The 18,971-nt window shown below is 45.5% G+C and overlaps 1 protein-coding gene across 1 annotated transcript in view; it reads left to right on the forward strand.

The window, feature by feature from the left end:
* Positions 1 to 18,054, forward strand: part of LOC144101696 (uncharacterized) — a 29,595-nt gene extending 11,541 nt beyond the window's left edge. Inside the window, exons 3-12 of the mRNA XM_077634830.1 lie at positions 752 to 785; positions 1,928 to 2,022; positions 3,897 to 4,142; positions 4,720 to 4,942; positions 9,418 to 9,574; positions 11,654 to 11,766; positions 14,172 to 14,310; positions 15,154 to 15,330; positions 16,814 to 16,936; positions 17,782 to 18,054. Of these exons, the coding sequence (XP_077490956.1) occupies positions 752 to 785; positions 1,928 to 2,022; positions 3,897 to 4,142; positions 4,720 to 4,942; positions 9,418 to 9,574; positions 11,654 to 11,766; positions 14,172 to 14,310; positions 15,154 to 15,330; positions 16,814 to 16,936; positions 17,782 to 17,991 (1,517 nt within the window). The 3' untranslated portion in view covers positions 17,992 to 18,054. The remainder of the gene's footprint in view (positions 1 to 751; positions 786 to 1,927; positions 2,023 to 3,896; positions 4,143 to 4,719; positions 4,943 to 9,417; positions 9,575 to 11,653; positions 11,767 to 14,171; positions 14,311 to 15,153; positions 15,331 to 16,813; positions 16,937 to 17,781) is intronic.
* The last annotated feature ends 917 nt before the right edge of the window (positions 18,055 to 18,971 follow it).

Below are 18,971 nucleotides of genomic sequence, written 5' to 3' on the forward strand. Positions count from 1 at the left end.
GCCCGACAACAGCTCTTGTATGCGCACGTCATTGCCATTCTGTCTAGATGTCAAAAGCGGAGTGACGCCGTAATATTTAGTAAAGGTCGTTCCCTCCCAATTAACATCTTATTTTAGAGAAGGAAACAAATGCAATCAATATGAAGTTTAGTGTAGTCATAGGAATGCAATGTCTTCCCTGATCGAATTTTGTGCAGCAAAAGCTCTTACACGGTGACCTTCCCGTCGGATTCAGAGCGTAGACTATACATCCGGTCGTATGTCATCACGTGACAGAGCGCCAGGCTCTGCCCACCATGTGATCGCTGAGGTAGCCCAGGTTGCTACGAAATCTATGGGCTTTGGACTTGACTGTAATCTTTTAAGCATCAGCAAAAGAGAAGCAGAATCAAAGCGACCGTTTCTTTTCCTTTGACCCGTTACGCAGCGGGAATGGTGTCGGAAACAAAAAGCTTCTGGGGGTCAGAATTTCAGAGATAAAGGTGAGGTTAGTGGTCTGTAGCGCTTTAGCAAAAACGTAACCCCATCAAATAATCAATGGCAAACCTTACCGCAGCGTGGAGACAGTTTTCTTTGCACCGTTAATGCTAGCATTTTAAGTGATCTTCTGGCTTAAGTTTCTTTTACTGGTAGTGCGCTGAGACAAGAGATTCAGTGCGCACCACATCGTTTGTTGTTGCGCACATTTTCACTCTGAATACTGATCGTATGTGCTCACGAAATATAAGGAGCGTTTGTTTAACTTTTTCAGGTGCTTCAGCTGATGCAGAAATGAAAGCCAAGTCGTAAGTACATGAAGAACGTTTGCTCTTCGCAGTGGATACCTTCTGCTAGAATTGGGCTAAGTTAGCTCAGTTGAGCAGACAATATACACCACATGAGCAGAAATGAAAATTAAAAAAAAGCACGCAATAATGTCTGCGAGTGTTGATTAAACATGATTCAAAGACAGCTGGCGGTGCGAATTACGAGATGGACATAAAGATGATTCAAGAAGCACCTGCATGACATCGTTATATTTACATCGTTTGCGACTGCACTAATTGCTGCTAAAACGAAGGCCTTACATGGCAGCGCATCAAAAAAGAAAAAAAATTGGTGGATTGCAACCACTACTCAAACACCACTCTTAAATTCTTTCATTTCTCGCTGCCAAAGAGACTCCCTGGTTCCTGCTCAACATTTTTTTTATAAAGGGCTTTGAAAATAGTTCCTATTACGTAATTATTAGTCGTACTGACCACGTTCGGTGAATTAGCCTCATTAGTTTGGTTGGAAGTTTCGCAGTCTGGTTCATGAAGACAAACATTTCTGATAGCTTGCATGCTTCCGATCCTTTTATTCACGTGTTGGGAGCGCAACGTTTATTGCAAATCGTCAAATTCGTTTATGTAAACACTGTTATAAAAAGTACTCTCAACGAGCCCGTGTTTATGCGCGGCACGAAATATAGTATCGCAAACACTTCATATATACTGATAAACTAAAGATATTTTATTTATATGAGCAGAAAAAGCGTGAAAGTATTCACACTCACAACTGGAGTATTTTTTATGTTGCAGTACGAAACCGGCTATTCTAGCACGAATTTTAATGCCATGTACACAGTATTGAATGCTTCCTTGAGGCTTGCTCAGCAGTCTATAACAGCTTTTACTTTTTTCAATATAAGAAACTATAGCAACATTTACTATTAAACAAGGCTGCAAGGTAAGAGCGTTGACATCTCCGTACTGACATGTTTCCTACACGTGTCGTCTTGTGAAGTTGCAGCTCATCCGCCATGTTTGATGGCTTTCCCTCACGCGAGGTGTTTGCTGCATTCTAAATAAAAGTTAGAAACTCCCAGTCATTCCTTCGCAATGCTGTGCCTTCTTTAATTCTCTCGCGAAGTGTTATCTCATTCGCTTTGTCACATCCTGCGCAGGCAGAGCCGTGTGACCGCAACCATGGTGGTGATATGCTGCTCCATGATCCTCTTCGCAGTGTTAGCGATCTTCACTGCGCTGGTTTTTGTAGTCGGTAAGCACACAAGTTTACCCGCACTTATCCGAAGTATGTTAGCTTTGTGTCCAGCGAAAGCATGACCTCTATGGAGACGACACACCAGACCACACTGTGCAATTGTTGTTGCTGGCAAAAATTTAGTCTATGGCTCTCTATTGCTTCGTTGATGCTTCCATGGCAGTAAACGACGTATTGCTGACGGAATGGCATTCAACGATTAGACTTTATTTTCAGTCACTTGATTCAAATTCGTGACGTCAAGAAGGAAAAGAACTCAAAAATCACTTTTCAGGAGGACACAGGGGCGCAACAAAAACACACGGACATAGAAGTAGACAGGGACGAGCGAGTCTACTTCTATGTCCGTGTGTTTTTGTTGCGCCCCTGTGTCCTCCTGAAAAGATATGAACCAACACGCCCAAATACAAGTACTCCTCAAAAATCACTGTTTGGAATTCAATGGCCGTGTATCCTTAGAGGTCTACACATAGAAAAATTCCTTCTTCCGAAGACGAAAAATGTCTACGGAGAAAGGACCATAGCTCATGTGGAATCAAAGCTGTGGAATGCCCTTACACATGATGTTAAGCAAAGCAGTAATTTCCCACTCCTGTTATAAAAATGTTACCAATCAGAGTGATGAGAGTGTACTTTCTCTGCAGGTTGTTTTTTTCCTTGTATTATGGATTTTTTAGAGGCTTTATATTTGTGTACATTAATATTTGCTTAGTGTATAGTTTTCAATTCAGTTAAATTTAAAAAAAATCTGGGATAAATCTATCGCTTAAGGTCGCCATGACTTGCTCGCGAAAAGGGCCGGTGGCCACGATAGCTGTATTAATTTCTTTAGCTCTTTAGCTTACACATTTCTCTCTTTTGTGAAAGGAGGTCTTAATCGCCGCAACGCTAGGATCTGCCCATTTCCCCGCCCCACGGGTATAGCGACGAGGGTAGATGCAAATACCCGGCACGGTCAAGGCAACATCTGCGATGGGACCTGTGCCCGGACAAACGGCGTTAGCGTCGTAGTATGTCGGGACGGAGAACTCCGGCTTTCACTTGGTTACCATTAAGAATTCCGGGCAGAGGGAAGTCCCGTAAGTTAACATTTCAGGTGATGCGAGGCACTTGAGATTGAAGGTGGGCTCGGGTTTAAGGGGGAAAGGCAGGAAGAGGCTGTATGGTGGACGTAGACCCATCACTATCGTTCCATCGCCTGCAGGGGTGACGCGAAGTCCAGAACCATATTTGAAATAGCTGCTTTCTTGTTAATAAAGAGTGGAGTAATAAGTGCTTTTCAGCGCCACGCAGTAAGGACGGAACTGTCAGCTGACATTTCAATCTCGCATAAAGTGAAGTGGGAGCCCTATTTCTCTTATTAAAGTGGTCTATAGATAGTCTATAGACTTCTTACAGACTGTATTTCTTTCCTATAGATATTTCTTTTTGTCTGTTCATAGTCTATAGAATGTCTGTAGATAAAAGTCTACTCAAAGTGTATGGCCGTAAATCCATAGATTGTCTGTCGACTGTCTATTGCATTTGTATTGCCTTAGACTGTTCTCTAGAGTTATCTATAGAGGGTCTATAAACTTTATGGAAAGAAGTTTAGGGACAGTCTATAGACAGTGTAAAAATTTCTGTAAGGGTTGCACTCGTCCTTTCCCCACTATTCCACTGCCGCTGGACGCCCTCTAATTTTTTTTTGCACAGAGTGGCTCATCTTGAGCACCATTACCGCACATGACATACTATGGAGAAACTGCATTGAAGTGTCCGTGCTCCGCCAGAAGCACTTCAGCCCACTGTGACTGGTTAGTGCGTGAAGACTGTGAATAGAGCAGTCGCTGCAAAAATGACTGACGACGAGACTGCGACTGTTGCAACAGGCACACAGTCCGACTTTGACGATGACACCTACGCGACCAGCACCCCGCGTGGCCTCACTACGCCGTTGACCGATCCTGGACCCGTGATAGTGGTGCCGGTCAGCGCTCCGGAAACGACGGCCGGGGCTACAACGACGGCTTCGACAGTGACGACAACGACGATGCCGCCGACGACGAGGACCACTACGACGACGCCGGCGACCACTACCGCTACGCCAACAGCTTCGACCAAATCGCCCCGTGCTGGTGAGTGCTGGTCAGCGATGGGGCCGCGTGCGAGGCAGTTGTACACGGGGATCAACTCTGAATACGGCACGTTGGCTATGATGGGTTCCGTTGTTCAAGCTAAGCGTCAGAAACACTTTCAACGACAAGAAAGATTTCTTCAACGAGAATATAATACATCGCTGCGCATCATCATCATCATCATCATAGTCAGCCTGACAACGAACCTTCGTGGCTTACTGGTAGCGTCAATAAAAAAAAAGGCTTGTTGGCAGCGTACTTGTTTCGCCGTTCGGAGCTCCTGGGTTCAATTCCCATCGAAACCAAAGTTAGCCACCTTTCTTCAAAGCTCAATTTTATTATTGCTTCGCTTCCACCGGTATTTTTCGCTCATGGCCAATGACGCCGGCGACAACAGCGGCTTTTCTGCGACACAGGACCCTTAACGCTATTGTGTTAATAGGAAGTTTGTCGGGTTAAGGACGTCACAGCTTGCGCAGCACAGGTTTAGCTGGAGACTAGTCTAAGAGGCATTAGTCTTCCAGTGGACGGAATTAGGCGGCTGATGACGACTATTCGTTCGACACGTCTCGTGCAGCCATGGACGAGCAACCCTTGGTGTGCACCATGGGCTCCAGGATCAGCTCAGCGCGGATGTTCCCACCAGACGGTCTCTGCGAGTACATCTTCTTCGACTCGGTTGACAAGGACAACCGGAACCCGCTCGCCTACCCCCACCTATGGGACAGCGACCTAACTATTTTCATCGACGCCTATGCCCGGTACAGCACGACAGCTTTCGGCATCGGCTTCGCCTACGAGTAAGTGGCATCTTTTTGAAGCGAAAAGCTTCACTACGCTAGGTAAAGAAGTCGTCGCGTAGGCCGGATAATGACCATGAACAACCTTCAGACCAACCGTGCATGACCATATGCGGTACAGTTATGGTTTCGAACCCTTGACCCCTGACCTTGACCCATGACCTTTAGTTGACCTTTGACACTGGTTGACCTTTGGATTGACCTTTTATTTTAAGACCATTTGATAGGGTGATGTGAAGCCAAGTCATGACATCCGATGGGGGTGTCGTAAGACCATGTGATACCACGTCATAGCCATGCCGTCGTGTGGGTACATATATAACGGCTGTCACGAGCGCGTATCGGATATGCGATGGACGAGCCTCAGACGCTTAAGCAAGCGTTCCTTGCTTTTCGCTGAATTCCAGGGTTAGCCAAGTTAAGCCACTGATATGTTTTGGGGCTTCCTATATCAGAGAAATCATCCATTGCAGCGAATTTCCGGAACCTGTAGTAGAGCGCCCGATGAGCACTGAGGTAGATCTACCACTTGAGGTGTGCGGCTGGGCAGGTTGGCTAAGTAACATTCTGAGAAACTCAGCGCTCGCAGACAACGGACGAGAACAAGGAGGACACACAACTGCGCTGCTAGCTGTGTGTTGTGTGTCCTCCATGTGATCGTTTGTTGTCTGCCAGCGCCGTGTCTCAGAACGTAACACATAAGTCACGAGGTAGCGGTTCCCTGCGTCGGCGACAGCCTTCGCCACTCGTCGCACGCACCGATTAACCATTGGCTGCGATATACAGCCAATAGCGAGGTCAGGTCACCAACCAGCCAATGATCCGGTCGCTCCCAACGGCCGCTTAAAAACTGGAGCTAGGTCACCGAACGACGGTGACCGAAGCCAGATGACCAAGTAAATTCCAAATTGAAGACAGCTAATTGATCTTTATAGAATATGGACCCTTGTTTCTTTGCAAAAAGCGTGGCTGTGAGGAAGTTTCTGCTACGTTGATGATTATCTTAAGTTTTGGGCCTCTCAACTTGAAAGTTCGTGGACATCTCTACATTGAGCACTGCCAATAGCGACACGTCCTATAATCTTCACCTGCTGTCGAGCACACTTCGTGCTGTCCCCGCCTGAGTTACTTTTTTTGTTCCAGTTAGAACGTCGCCCACAAAGGGGGAGATATCCGGCTGCTCAAATGTCTGTCACCTGCCTGTACGACCCCACGTTCCGTCACCACCACGTGTAAATATAAAAAGGTCAGTCAACAAGTAACCCACAATCCACTGTAGCTCAGTAATTGTACGCACCAAGGAAATATTTTTTTATGCCGAAGCGCTGGTGCCTTGGTTCTTCGAAAATTACACTGAATATTTTATCCATTTACATCACTGCATAGATGCCATTCTTGTTTGGATGACAAGAATGCACGTTTGTAAAACTCTTGAGGTTGGTCACTATCGCACTCCTTCGGACACGTGGCTTTACACCACTGACACGACACGAGTTTTACACCCCTGATTTAGAGGGAGAAGCATGCGAGTTTTTTTGTTTGGTTTCGTGCTTTCAGAAAAGCGTCTTAGACGAGTCAATTTTAGATTTTTCCGTGGTAGCCATGAGTTACTACTACATTTTGAGATTGCTGAGAATATACTGGTAGGTGAGATTTATGTGGTGCTCATTCCAACAGGCGTTACGATCTTAGATAGACATGGCAATTGTCCTCAAGCAGAGACCCCGAGCAGCTACTTTAATGCGTAGTAGCCAACATAATCAGAAGAATCGAGAAAAATATTTTCTCGTGTGTGCAGTTAATGCGAGTACTAACACCGGTGTTTTTTTACTCATCGTCCTTGAGAGAATCGCTAATATTCCGCACCATGGCCACGTGCCCAGTTTGACCTGTTACCTTAGACGTATTTCTCTTTCAGAGGCAACCGTAATGACCAGTCATTTTCGAGGCCTAATCAAAAGCCTCAAGTCATAAAGTCATTGATTAATGAAATCATTAATGAAGAGATATCAAATTTACACTTCCGTGGACTATTGTAGGCTCATCTGCCCGGCAAGTAGTTTTCGGCTGACCACGTGTCCGAAGGAGTGCTGTAGTGGCCAACCTCAAGAGTTTTACAAACGTGCATTCTTGTCATCCAAACAAGAATTCCTACTATGCGGTGATGGAAATGGATAAAATATTCAGTGTATTTTTCAAAGGACTAACGCACCAGCGCTTCGGCATAAAAAATATTTCCTTATTGTGTACAATTACTGAGCTACAGTGGATTGTGCGTTATTGTTGACTGACCTTTGTATATTTACACGTGGTGGTGATGGAACGTGGGGTCGTACAGGCAGGTGACAGACATTTGAGCAGCCGGATATCTCACCCTTGGTGGGCGAGCTTCTAACTGAAACAAAAAAAAAGTAACTCAGAGGCGGGGACAGCACGAAGTGTGCTCGGCAGCAGGTGAAGATTATAGGCCGTGTCGCTATTGGCAGTGCTCAATGTACAGGTGTCCAGGAACTTTCAAGTTAAGTGGCCCAAAAATTCCTCACAGCCACGCTTTCTGCAAAGAAACCAGGGTCCATATTCTATAAAGGTCAATTAGCTATCTTCAATTTGGAATATATTTGGTTCTCTGGCTTTGTTTACCGTTGCTCGGTGACGTAGCTGCCGTTTTTAAGCGGTCGTTGGAAGCGACCGGATCATTGGCTCGTTGGTGACCTGACCTCGCTATTGGCTGTATATCGCAGCCAATGGTTAATCGGTGCGTGCGACGAGTGGCGAAGGTTGTCGCCGACGCAGGGAACCGCTACCTCGTGACTTATGTGGTTGGCCACTTGTTGCTTTCGTGTAATGTCGCCGTCTCGCTGATGTCAATTTAAATGAAAGAGAAAGTTGATATTCATTTTAAAAGGGATTCTTATAGGTGGGTGGATGAGTTTAAGAAGTTCGCAGGCATAGGGTGGACGAAGCTGGCAAATGACAGGGTTAATTGGAGAGAAATGGGAGAGATCTTTGCCCTGCAGTGGGTGTAGTCAGGCTGATGACGATGACGACGATAGAACATAGACCCACGTTGCAAATGTCGTAGAAAACAAAATGACAAAGCTTCTTGACGACGGCAATGACCAAATACAAGCAAAAGACACATCAATATTTCTTCTCAATATCTTAGGCAGTGCTACTTTTTAGACAAAGGAGATGACTCTGCAGAGAATTTTGCAGACACAGTTACCACAGTTCCGATTAGGCTTAGTAGAGGGATGGCATTGGCTTAGGTCGTCTTAGATGTGCGTTGCTCATGTGAGTACCTTGTCAGTAAGCGAAAAATAATTAATCATCGATTGTAGCGTTTCTTTACTGATTTATTTCAATTCTGTTTGCCCCCCGAAAAGGTATATTTAAAGGCAACCACGCAAGAGAGTTCAGGGCAGTATTTCAAGTAAAAATTTCACTGCAGAGCATACCAGTCAACAATACGTCCTTGCAGGAACTGAAGACCAAATACAACTACGAGGTTCACAGCAGGCTAGGCACACTCTTCAAACGTAAATATAAGACATTCAAATTAGAAAAATCAGGCACTGAACCAGATACATGTACATTTATACCTGCAGACCTAAAAAAAAAAAGACCGCGCCGCCAGGGAAAGGATTCGAATAGGTTGTTATGACGTTTGCACTTTCGGATGTTTGTTATTAATTGCGGGGAATAATGCTAGAAATCAAGTGTGATTAGGCATAGTACATGTATAATGGGAAACTTCTTATTACGGTGGGTGTGGCCTTATGGGTAGCACTGTATGAAGACCACGCATGACATTTTGTTACAAAGGTCATGGTATTATGAACAAAATACCCATTTCTAAAATAACATTTTCACGACCGACTTGATTAGGAGGGCTGATAGAGATCTTACGCTGGAAAGATCTCTGTATCTTACCGGTACTTACCTACGGGGCAGAAACGTGGAGGCTAACGGAAAGGGTTCAACTTAAGTTAAGGACGACACAGTGAGCCATGGAAAGAAAAATGATCGGTGTGAGGTTAAGAGACCGGAAGCGGGCAGAGTGGGTGAGGGAACAAACGCGGGTTAAGGACATCCTAGTCGAAATCAAGAGGAAGAAATGGGCTTGGGCAGGGCATGTACTGCGAAGGCAAGATAACCACTGCTCCTTTAAGGGTAACGGAGTGGATTCCAAGAAAAGACAAGCGTGGCAGGGGGGTACAAGGTTAGGTGGGCGGATGGGACTAGGACTTTTGCGGTTATAGGGTGGGCGCAGCTGGCAAAGGACAGGGTTAATTGGAGAGACATGCGAGAGGCATTTGCCCTACAGTGAGCGTAGTCAGGCTGGTATGACGATGATGATGATGATGATGATGATGATGATTACGCTGGTTATGATTATTGCAACGACTATCCACGCTGACGCGCGTGCGAGAACTACGATCGACACCTGGCGGTTAATTGTGGCGACGGTGCAGCAAGGTGTTCACCCTGGTACGGCAGCTGCGCTTGAACACCATTCCGTCTCTGCTGGAGCCCTTTTGGCAAAAGAACATCTTTCATTTCGGGATCCTGGACACGGGTACAAGGAACGTGAGACAAGTTGACGTGAGCATCGCCCTTGACGTCTTGCAGGCAAGTAATACTTTGAAAATGCTCCATGATCTACTTGAGTGAATGGGCGATAACCTGTTATAAAACTGCCGTTATACCCTAGTGAAAAAAGTTGTGTGATGCAATAACCTTAGTGGGTTTGTCATACTAATGTCACACATTTATCATACGAATGTCGAACAGATGTCATTCATTTCTGCCAAACCGTACACTTGTGATACAGATTGTATGATATTTTTGTAACGAAGCCTGTATTGTATAGGGTGATTTAATCGCACAACTTTTTTTCAGCAGGGCTATAGCTTCGGGTAATCCAGGGAACGAGGTTCAAACGCCACAGCGTGGCATTAGTGCCGAAATTCTCCGAACTTCCAGTACTCATAAAAAATCTACTCTTATAGCTCTACGGGTAAAAGCCTGCGCGTGTTGATTGGTTTCGAACAGCGCTAGTGTATGACATCTGCTTTTAGTATCTGAATAATATTCAGCAGTCAAATACCGACCGCCGGTCAGTATCATCACTAATTGTCAGCTACAAGCGATAGTGGTCCCTCAAAAGAGGCCCTTAGTCAGCGCCGTCGACCGGTTTTTATGTTGTCATGGGAAATCCCTTTTAACCTGAAATCGTGGCATTGCAAGGGGCTGGCAGGTAGAAGGATATTAACCGCGTATTAACGGATTACGCAAAACGACATAAGAATGCACCGACGCCATTGTGTGGAGGGCCTATTTTTAGAAGCATTTCTCGCTCCGTTCTTGACTTGAGTGTGACTATGATACTCGCGTTTATCGTAGGTTCTTGACTTTTGCGTGCATCGCGTCATGTGTAGTTTGTGAATAACCATCATCCTCTGCCTAGTCTCCCCTATTTTTTTCTCCCTATCGCAACCGCACTTTCTCTTCATCTCGAATTTTGTGGCACTTGATCAAGCTAACTGGGAGTGAGATTAATTTATTTATTATGTACAGACCAGCCGCGGTGGCTCAGTGGTTAGGGCGCTTGGCTACTGATCCGGAGTACCCGGGTTCGAACCCGACCGCGGCGGCTGTGTTTCGATGCAGGCGAAACACAAAGGCGCCCGTGTGCTGTGCGATGTCATTGCACGTTAATGATCCCCAGGTGGTCGGAATTATTCCGGAGCCCTCCACTACGGCACCCCTCTCTTCCTTTCTTCTTTCACGAACCCTCCTTTACCCCTTCCCTTAGGGCGAGGTTCAGGTGTCCAACGGTATGAGACAGATACTGCGCCATTTCCTTTCCCTAAAAAACCTATTCAATTCTATTACGGCATACCTGCGTCGCCTCGGCGGTATAAGCACAAGGAAAACAGTTTTAGAACGATGCGGTAATTGTTCATAATGCGGCAAACGGTAAGATGATGAAAGGCACCGAGATCCAATGTTTTGGATGTGCAATAGTGTGAAGCCTCCTAAATATCATACTCCTGGCCCTTATAAGTGCCCCGCATCTTACTGAGCACCCAGATAATGGTAAATGCGCTCCATCTAAAATGTAAGTGACTCCTGGCTTTCTCTGATGTCTCCTTTTCTGTTTGCGTTAGTCAAGAAGCCTCAAATGGAAAGGAAATGTATGCCATTTCTCCCAGCGGTTTCAACGAAAAGCAATTCTAAAGTCCATCCAGCCTGAAAATCGCTTCCAGAACGAACAATTCAGAAGCACGTGTTTGAAATTAATTGCGTTCACTTGTCGCACTATATCTTCTTGGCAAATGTCTGGCCGTAAGAATAAAAATTCCTTCAGCAAGTTCCCAGACAGTTTCTACGACCTGTGCATAGAAATTTACGTAAAGTAAGGGGCAACTACTAGACAGCGTGTTTTTCGCTGAAGATAACCCGGAATTTTAGAACAGCCGCTCGTTCTCTACGACAAAACATTTACAGGACTACTGAAGAAAACTCGGTGGCCGCTTCATCGTTTTAAAGATATGAGCATCAAGTTTTGTTAAAACGTTTTTTTTTCGTATTGCATTAAAACGGAGAAATACTGCAGACGTCTGATATAAGCCAGTTTAACGTCGTTACGCACGAAGTAGTTTCCGGATACTAGTTGAACTGATTTTGTTCACTGATTCCTTTCAGGAACTCGACAAGGAAGTGCAGGGGCAGAGGCAGCTGGGCAATCCATCTTTCATATTTTTAGCGGGGCTCATTACCGATGATAGCTGGCTCACGTTCTATGAAGACAAATTCACGTAAGTGGTACGGGTGGTCGGCGCCAGAGTAAAATTAAAGGGAACATATAGCCTCCGCCTTAAGCGTATGATGCAATAGCGTTAATGGGCAAATACCCATGTATGCTGCATTGGTCATTCCGTACTTTGCATTCGTAAGTCACTGAGTGTCCTCACACCCCTCCTGGCGCAGTGGTACAACGGTTAAGTGATGCTGCACTGCCCTGCGATGGCAGGGATTGTGCGACCCAGGTTGCTATTCCGAGCAACCTCTCACTACCGATCAATAATTTAAATGCGACCTGCTACGGTGGTCAGCTCAAGATTCTCTGGGCAGGTTGTGATAACGCAACAATGTCACGTTACCTAAACGGCCCACCTGTAACATAGGCTGTTTGTCTGGGGATTCTTTGCAGATTTTTCACTCACGGTTAATTACGCTGACGGCAATGACGACACCAGATTTAATCTGGCACGAGCTCCTTAACGCTGTCGCGGTTAAAATTTAGTTGCCTAAAGAGTGGTTTGAGACAAGGGCGATGTCAAAAGCTCGCATCGGTTTTTAAGAATTCTCACGGGGGGGGGGGGGGGGGGGGGGGGATAAACAGAACTGCCACACACTCTTTTCGAGAAAAAAGCAACAAACGCAGTGACCAAGAACTTCCAGGCTGTCACTCAGACACCCTCTAAATTCAACAGCAAGGTAATTGTTCTTCTAGAGGGACTGAACCTGCAGACGCTGTAAAAGCAGGTGTCGGGAAGCAAGTCGGATGTACTGAACATCATCTTTACGGCAAAGACCCATAAAGATGCTTGTCCGTACAGGGTGATTGCAACAGAGAGAGCAAATTGGCAGGGCCAAGTCAGCAGGTTTCTGCAAGCCCACCTGAAAAACCTAAAGCCTGAAGACCCTTTCAAAATTTGCGGATCTGACCATTTGGCTCAAGTACCACCGTGTGCTGTCGCCTGCCTCAGTCCCGTCCTGTTTTGCGGTTTTGCTCCTCACGATGTCCTACCAACTGGCCTATAGCCAAGTCCTCCTAAAAAACCAAGATCCCATTCTCGAGCATGCTTGCCAGCTGTATACGCTTTCTCGCGTACTCGAACGAACGACAGCGTGCAGAACCCGAAGTGTTGGGCGATTCATTGTGCCGGCATTTGAACCAGGAAATCTGGGGAAAACTATGTTCTCGGCTTGAGCTGAATCCATTATCTTTGAGTTTTCCAGCCGGCAGCAAAGCCCCTTGAATTAAATATCTAATTACTGTAATTTTGCTCAGATATGGCGCCTACATGACGTCAAACATCACTTCCTAATCGCTTTGAGTCTATGTTGCACTGGGGCCGCCGTGGTGGCTCAGTGGTTATGACGATCGGCTGCTGACACGAATGACGCGGGTTCGATCCTGGCCTCGGTGGTCGAATTTCGATGGAGGCGAAATTATAGAGGCCCGTGTGCTGTGCGATGTCAGTGCACGTTAAAGAACCCCAGGTGGTCGATATTTCTGGAGCACTCCACTACTGCGTCCCTCATAGCCTGAGCCGCTTTGGGACATTAAACCCCCAAAAAAGAAACGATCTATGTTGCACTGGATCGCACGTAAGAAGGGTTGCCACAGTCCACTATTCATGTGCCGATGGCATCATCATGTGGTGACGTGCGAAGCTACAGTCGCGCCCAAGCGTGAGAAGTTGTACGAGTGCCTTGCACAGTCCAGGCAGCGTACTTGGCAAATTCTAAAGTGCTGCCAGGAGTATGAAAGCAGTCACGTGGAAGGGGAAACTTTCGAGCTCTTAACAGATTATAGACACCAAATTTTTGCATGAGTGTTTTCTTCTTTCAAACGATGGGTTAGATATTCGCATACAATGAGCACCCCGGGTATTCGTCTGCGACCGCTAAATATTTGTAATTGCATTTCTTCTTGACGCTGTTTCGGTTTCAGTTTAAACTGCCGAACGATGGCTGTGACGTGTAGTTGATTTTGCGGTCACGTGAGGGATGAAGAATCAGCCGTACAATTGCTGATAGGTCGTTTTCTGTCATTCCCGGTCCTGAAAGGGGCTGGCTTAAGTGTTTTAGTGAATTAAATCTGCGTATCAGCGATTATATTAGCGTTTTTCTCGTGAATCACGTCACCTAAAGACAAACTACACGTCACAGCCATAGTTGTATTGATAAAACCGAAAGCGAAATAGCACGCGTGAGAAATTCAATTCTAAATTATTTAGCGGTCATAGGAGAATACCACGCGGTAGTCCATGTATTCTAATGCCTAACGCATCATTTGAAAGAAGAAAAAAGCAATAAAATTAGGCGTCTATTGTCCTTTAAGGAAAAATGCCACCATGATGTGAAGGCAGCGCTTCTAACACGGAGTAGATCTTTGGGCTGCTGAGGTAGTACAACCTCTACGCTTGTGCAGGAACGTCTACAAGCCGGATCTGTTCATTGCCCAAGGTCACTACTTCTACGGCGACAACACGTTTCGCAACTGTCGTGTGATGCCACCGACAGTGCTGACCATGCCCGACGGACTTAACGACACCTACCAGAACGACCTGGTGAGCACCACTCGCCTGGCTACCCCTTTATAATCGATACGGGCTTTTCAGCTAGACATACCGAGTGTACGGAGTTAAAGTAAACAAGATTTTAAAATAGACGTAGTGTCCCAGACGTGTGAAAACAACTGCACGCTGCTCATAGTCGCGTGCCTTATTTCATACTGTTGTTTTCCTTCTGAAAAATTAATTAGTAAATACCAATTATCGAACTATCTGAATAGCGCCTTAAGGAATAACGTGTGAATTAAGGAGTTGTAGGTCGTTTTGAAAACGAAACGGCTTAAATTGCTGCAAGGTATCATATTTTTAACAGGCCTAAAAGCAGAGTTTTTTGTCTCACGAGCTGCGCAACTTTTTACATGGGCCATGAAATTAAAAACGGTGATTTTATTGGGCCAAAATGTGGGGGGGGGGGGGGTTTACACACTCTCGCGATGTCCGCGGTTAATTACGTAAACTGTTTTATGGTATGTAGGGGTTTAACATCCCAAATCGACTCAGGCTATGAGAGACGCTGAAGTGAAGGGCTCCATAAATTTCGACCACCTGGGGTTCTTTAACATGCACTGACATCGTACAGTACACGGGTTTCTATCATTTCGCCTCCATCGAGATTCGACCGCCAGGGCCACGATCAAAGCCGCCTCAACAGCCGAGCGCCGTAACCACTGAACCATCGCCACGGCAATTACGTTGTAAACTGCGTTCATGTTACTAACTGCGAGGTTGTTTGAAACCGCAGAACAACCTGACAACACAACCAGTGACAGAGATGCAGCAGCAAAAACTCGGACTTTAATCAGAGCAGCGCCACCCTAATGACTTGACGCTTTCACCCAGACCGTGGCAGGCTCCACCTTGAAGAAGCTATCCGACAAGGGAGTGCCGATAGTCTGGGCGATCTCGGTCACCATGAAGGGCCGATGGACGATGACCCCGCCTCTGCAAGGGCTCCCAGATTTCCTCTTGGCATGCGTGCAAAACTTAACCGCGACTTCCTTCGGTAGCTATGCCGAGGTGAGCGGGAATTCCTGTGTCTACTGTGTGCAAAAGGACTTTTTCCTTATAAAGTCTGTAGACAGTCTATAGACTTCTTATAGACTCTATTGTCTTCCTATAGATATTTAGTTTTGTCTCTACATAGTCTATAGATTTTCTATAGACTCTCTATAACATTTGTATTGCATATAGACTATTCTCTAGGATCTGTCTATAGAAAGTCTAGAGATTTTATAGACAGAAGTCTATGGACAGAATATAGACTGTATATTGTAAGGGTTGAGCAGTAAATATCTCGGTGTAAACGATACCATGCACTCATCCTCACGCATCCATAACTAGATAAAAAAAATCTGACAGACAAGGCACATACAGTGAACACCTTTGATCACGACGACTTCATGGCGAATATACCACACTATAAAGAGAAATAAGTAAAAACGGAGAAAGCTGAATTTAGCACACTCCATTTTATTAAAGGGAGTGCACTAGAGAGCAGCATACTCCCTTTTTATTCCCATAGAGGTGTACGTATTCGTATTTAGAGTGCAGGCTGTGCTATTAAACAATAAGATTTCTTGGGCTAGTGGTTCATACGTAATGAAAAAAGGGTAAACTGCGCGAAAGGGTTAAGACTAAGAGAAAGTAACACACACAACACTTACTAACGCAGCCGTATTTAAGCGCTCACCGGCACGCTGATAAGGTTCGGCACACAAGAGAACCTCCGGAATGAAACAACATAGAGCATGAAAAATTCAGAAGTAACACTAACTCTGGGCCTGCCCTGAAAATCTTAAGATAATGCTCTGTAGGCACACATTGAACTGCAAGGCGAAGCGAACATACAGGAAGTATCTCATGATGAAAAGATAATCAAACTTACAATCAACCAACAACGCAATACCTTCCAACAGCAGCTAAGCATACAACAAGAAAAACACCTGTCAACAAGGCGCCGAGTCAAAACAAAACCACGCAAGAATCACGCAAAGCTCAAAAAAGCGGTGCCAAAAACAGACACTGAAAAAAGGCACTAAGTCAATAATAAGACTACTAAAAAAAAAGAGGCGTCAAAACAAACAGCAAGAAAAAAAGCACCGAGTCAAGAACAAAACGACTAACACCAGATCAGCTCATGAGGCTTCGTCAATAAAACCCGTAAAAAGGCTCCACGTAACAGAAACTTCCTTCGAAGCTACACAGAAAAACCTCTGAAAACCACCAAGTCAGAATTAAAATCCTTGTTGCGAAAAAAATTATCGGGCGGATGCGCCTCCGGATCTCTAGTGGATGAGGCTAGTGAGTGATCATTACAAGAATATATATTAGCACACCCAATAAAACTGAAGAGATAGTAATGCGATGAGAATATGACCAATTTAAAGAGGGTTTTACATATATTTTAGCACCCTAATAAACCCGGACACTTTCCGTGGCAGTTTTTATATCAGTGCAAGTAATTCCTAAGCCATTTATTTGTCTTTTGACCCTGTCGCAGATCTGCACGAGCTCAAGCTTCCGTCAAAGACAGTACAGCCAGACTTTTGACGCCATTTTGACTAGGCACAACACAGACAACGTGCTATTCGCCTACGACAACGAAATGGGCCTGTGCAGAAAGGTGCGTTGAAAAAAGTACCCACTATCCAGAGGTACCCATTTAAGGAATGTAAATTTTTTAACTGCTGCAAAGGCATGTCCCAGAAAAGTAAACACTCCAACTGACATTAGAACTGCGCGCCAAGGCAGCGGGCGCTCAAATCCGCACTACCAAAACTGCGAATTTCGGAGACTTTTTAGTATATTTGGAGACTTGGAGACTTTGGAGACTTGGAGAATTTGGAGACTTTTGAATATTTACAAAAATTCTGGCGTTCTTTCGATGTCGTCTAGCTTTAATTAGTTAGTTTTTGAAGCGAAAAGCTTTCACTGCGGAAGGTAAAGCAGTCGTCGCGTAGGCCGGAGAATGACCTTGAACGACCTTCAGCCCAACCACGTTAGCCGTGTATGACCATATGTGGTATAATTATGGTGTCGAACCCTTGACATCTTACCTTGACCCATGACCTTTAGTTGACATTTAACCTTTGACATTGGGTGACCTTTGGGTTGACCTTTGACCTTAAGAACATCCGATGGGGTGATGTGAAGCCATGTGATGACATATGATGGGGTGTCGTAAGACCATGTGATATCACGTCAAAGTTACGTGGTTGTGCGGGTATATATAGTACGGCTGTCGAGAAAGCGTGTAGCGTAGCTGCCATGGACGTGCCTCAGGCGCGTAGCAAGCGTCATTGCTTTTCGCTGAATTCCAGGGTTAGCCAAATTAAGCCACTTCCAATTTTTTTAGGTTAGGCTTAAGGGGTTTTTTCATGTGGGGAAAATAATTGCCAATAGAGTTCGTAGCTTCTAGAATGACCAAAGACTTTTTTCATCGTGTGTTTTTTTCCCTCGCTCAAGCAGCTGTGCACCGTGAAGTCTCAGCGACTGTCGCTGCCTTTCGGCATCACCGTGTACGATCTGGACTACGAGGACTTCTCGAATACGTGCAGGGTGATGAACAAGTTCGGAACTTTCTCACGACTGCGCGCGATCAGGAGCGTCCTGAACTTCTTCAGGACGAAGTTCCGAACTGACAAGGAGTTAGCAGACTGCTTTCAGCTCGTCACTTAATATTGTCTAACGAACTGCTGCCTATGGGGCTACTGACAATTTCAATAAAAAACGTAATCAATGGAGAACTTCATCATCATCGTCATCATCATCATCATCAGTGCATAATATTATTAATGGAACAAAAGCAAAAGGAAGAAACAGGTAAGAGGGAAGGTTTAAACTCCCACGTGAAGGTGGAAATATATGCATGCCTGGCTGCGGGCAAAGGTGACACAGAGAAGAAGCAAAAGAGAACTAACTATGCGTAACCTGCACGAAGAGAACAACGCGATATCAATAGAGATCCCTTCCGTGCAAGTATGCCTTCTCTTTCTAGGATTCATATATCGCAGGGAGTCTTTATACCACTAATAGCGCAGTGTTGCAGGCATCGCAGGCACTACTGGCATCGCAGGCGGCTGCTTCAAAAACAGAACCAACAATGGAGCTTGTGAAACCTAGGTTTCGGATTCCTGAGCGCCCGTAAGCCTTATTTTTTTAGAGATAGATTTCAGGGGGCAGTCCATCTCTTGCCCAATGGGCTGATGCTCAGCGCCAGAGTGGGCACGCGACAATTTCATCGAATTTATTTGCTCATCCACCGAGTCGGAGTACCCGGTTGCGAAGCCGACCGCGGCGGCCGCGTTTCGATGGAGGCGAAACGCAAAGGCGCCCGTGTGGCGTGCGATGTCGTTGCACGTTAAAGATCTCCAGGTTGGGTCGAAATTATTTCGGAGACCTCCACTACGGCGCCTCTTCCTTCCTTTCTTCTTACACTCCCTCCTCTAGCCCTTCTCTTACGGCGCAGTTCGGGTGTCAACCGAGATAGGTGAGAAAGTTACTGCGTGATTTCCTTTCCTCAAAAACAAGCAAAAAAACTTGGGCGTTTAGAAGCGTTTGATCCATTCTTTTTTTCTTTTTAAGCGCTTAATTACTTAAAAAATAGTAAACTGCTTTGTAATGCAGTCGAAGCCTCTTACAACGAACCTGACGGTCTC

This window comes from Amblyomma americanum, chromosome 8 (genome assembly GCF_052857255.1).
Source record: "Amblyomma americanum isolate KBUSLIRL-KWMA chromosome 8, ASM5285725v1, whole genome shotgun sequence".
In the NCBI taxonomy this organism is placed as follows: Eukaryota; Metazoa; Arthropoda; class Arachnida; order Ixodida; family Ixodidae; genus Amblyomma; species Amblyomma americanum.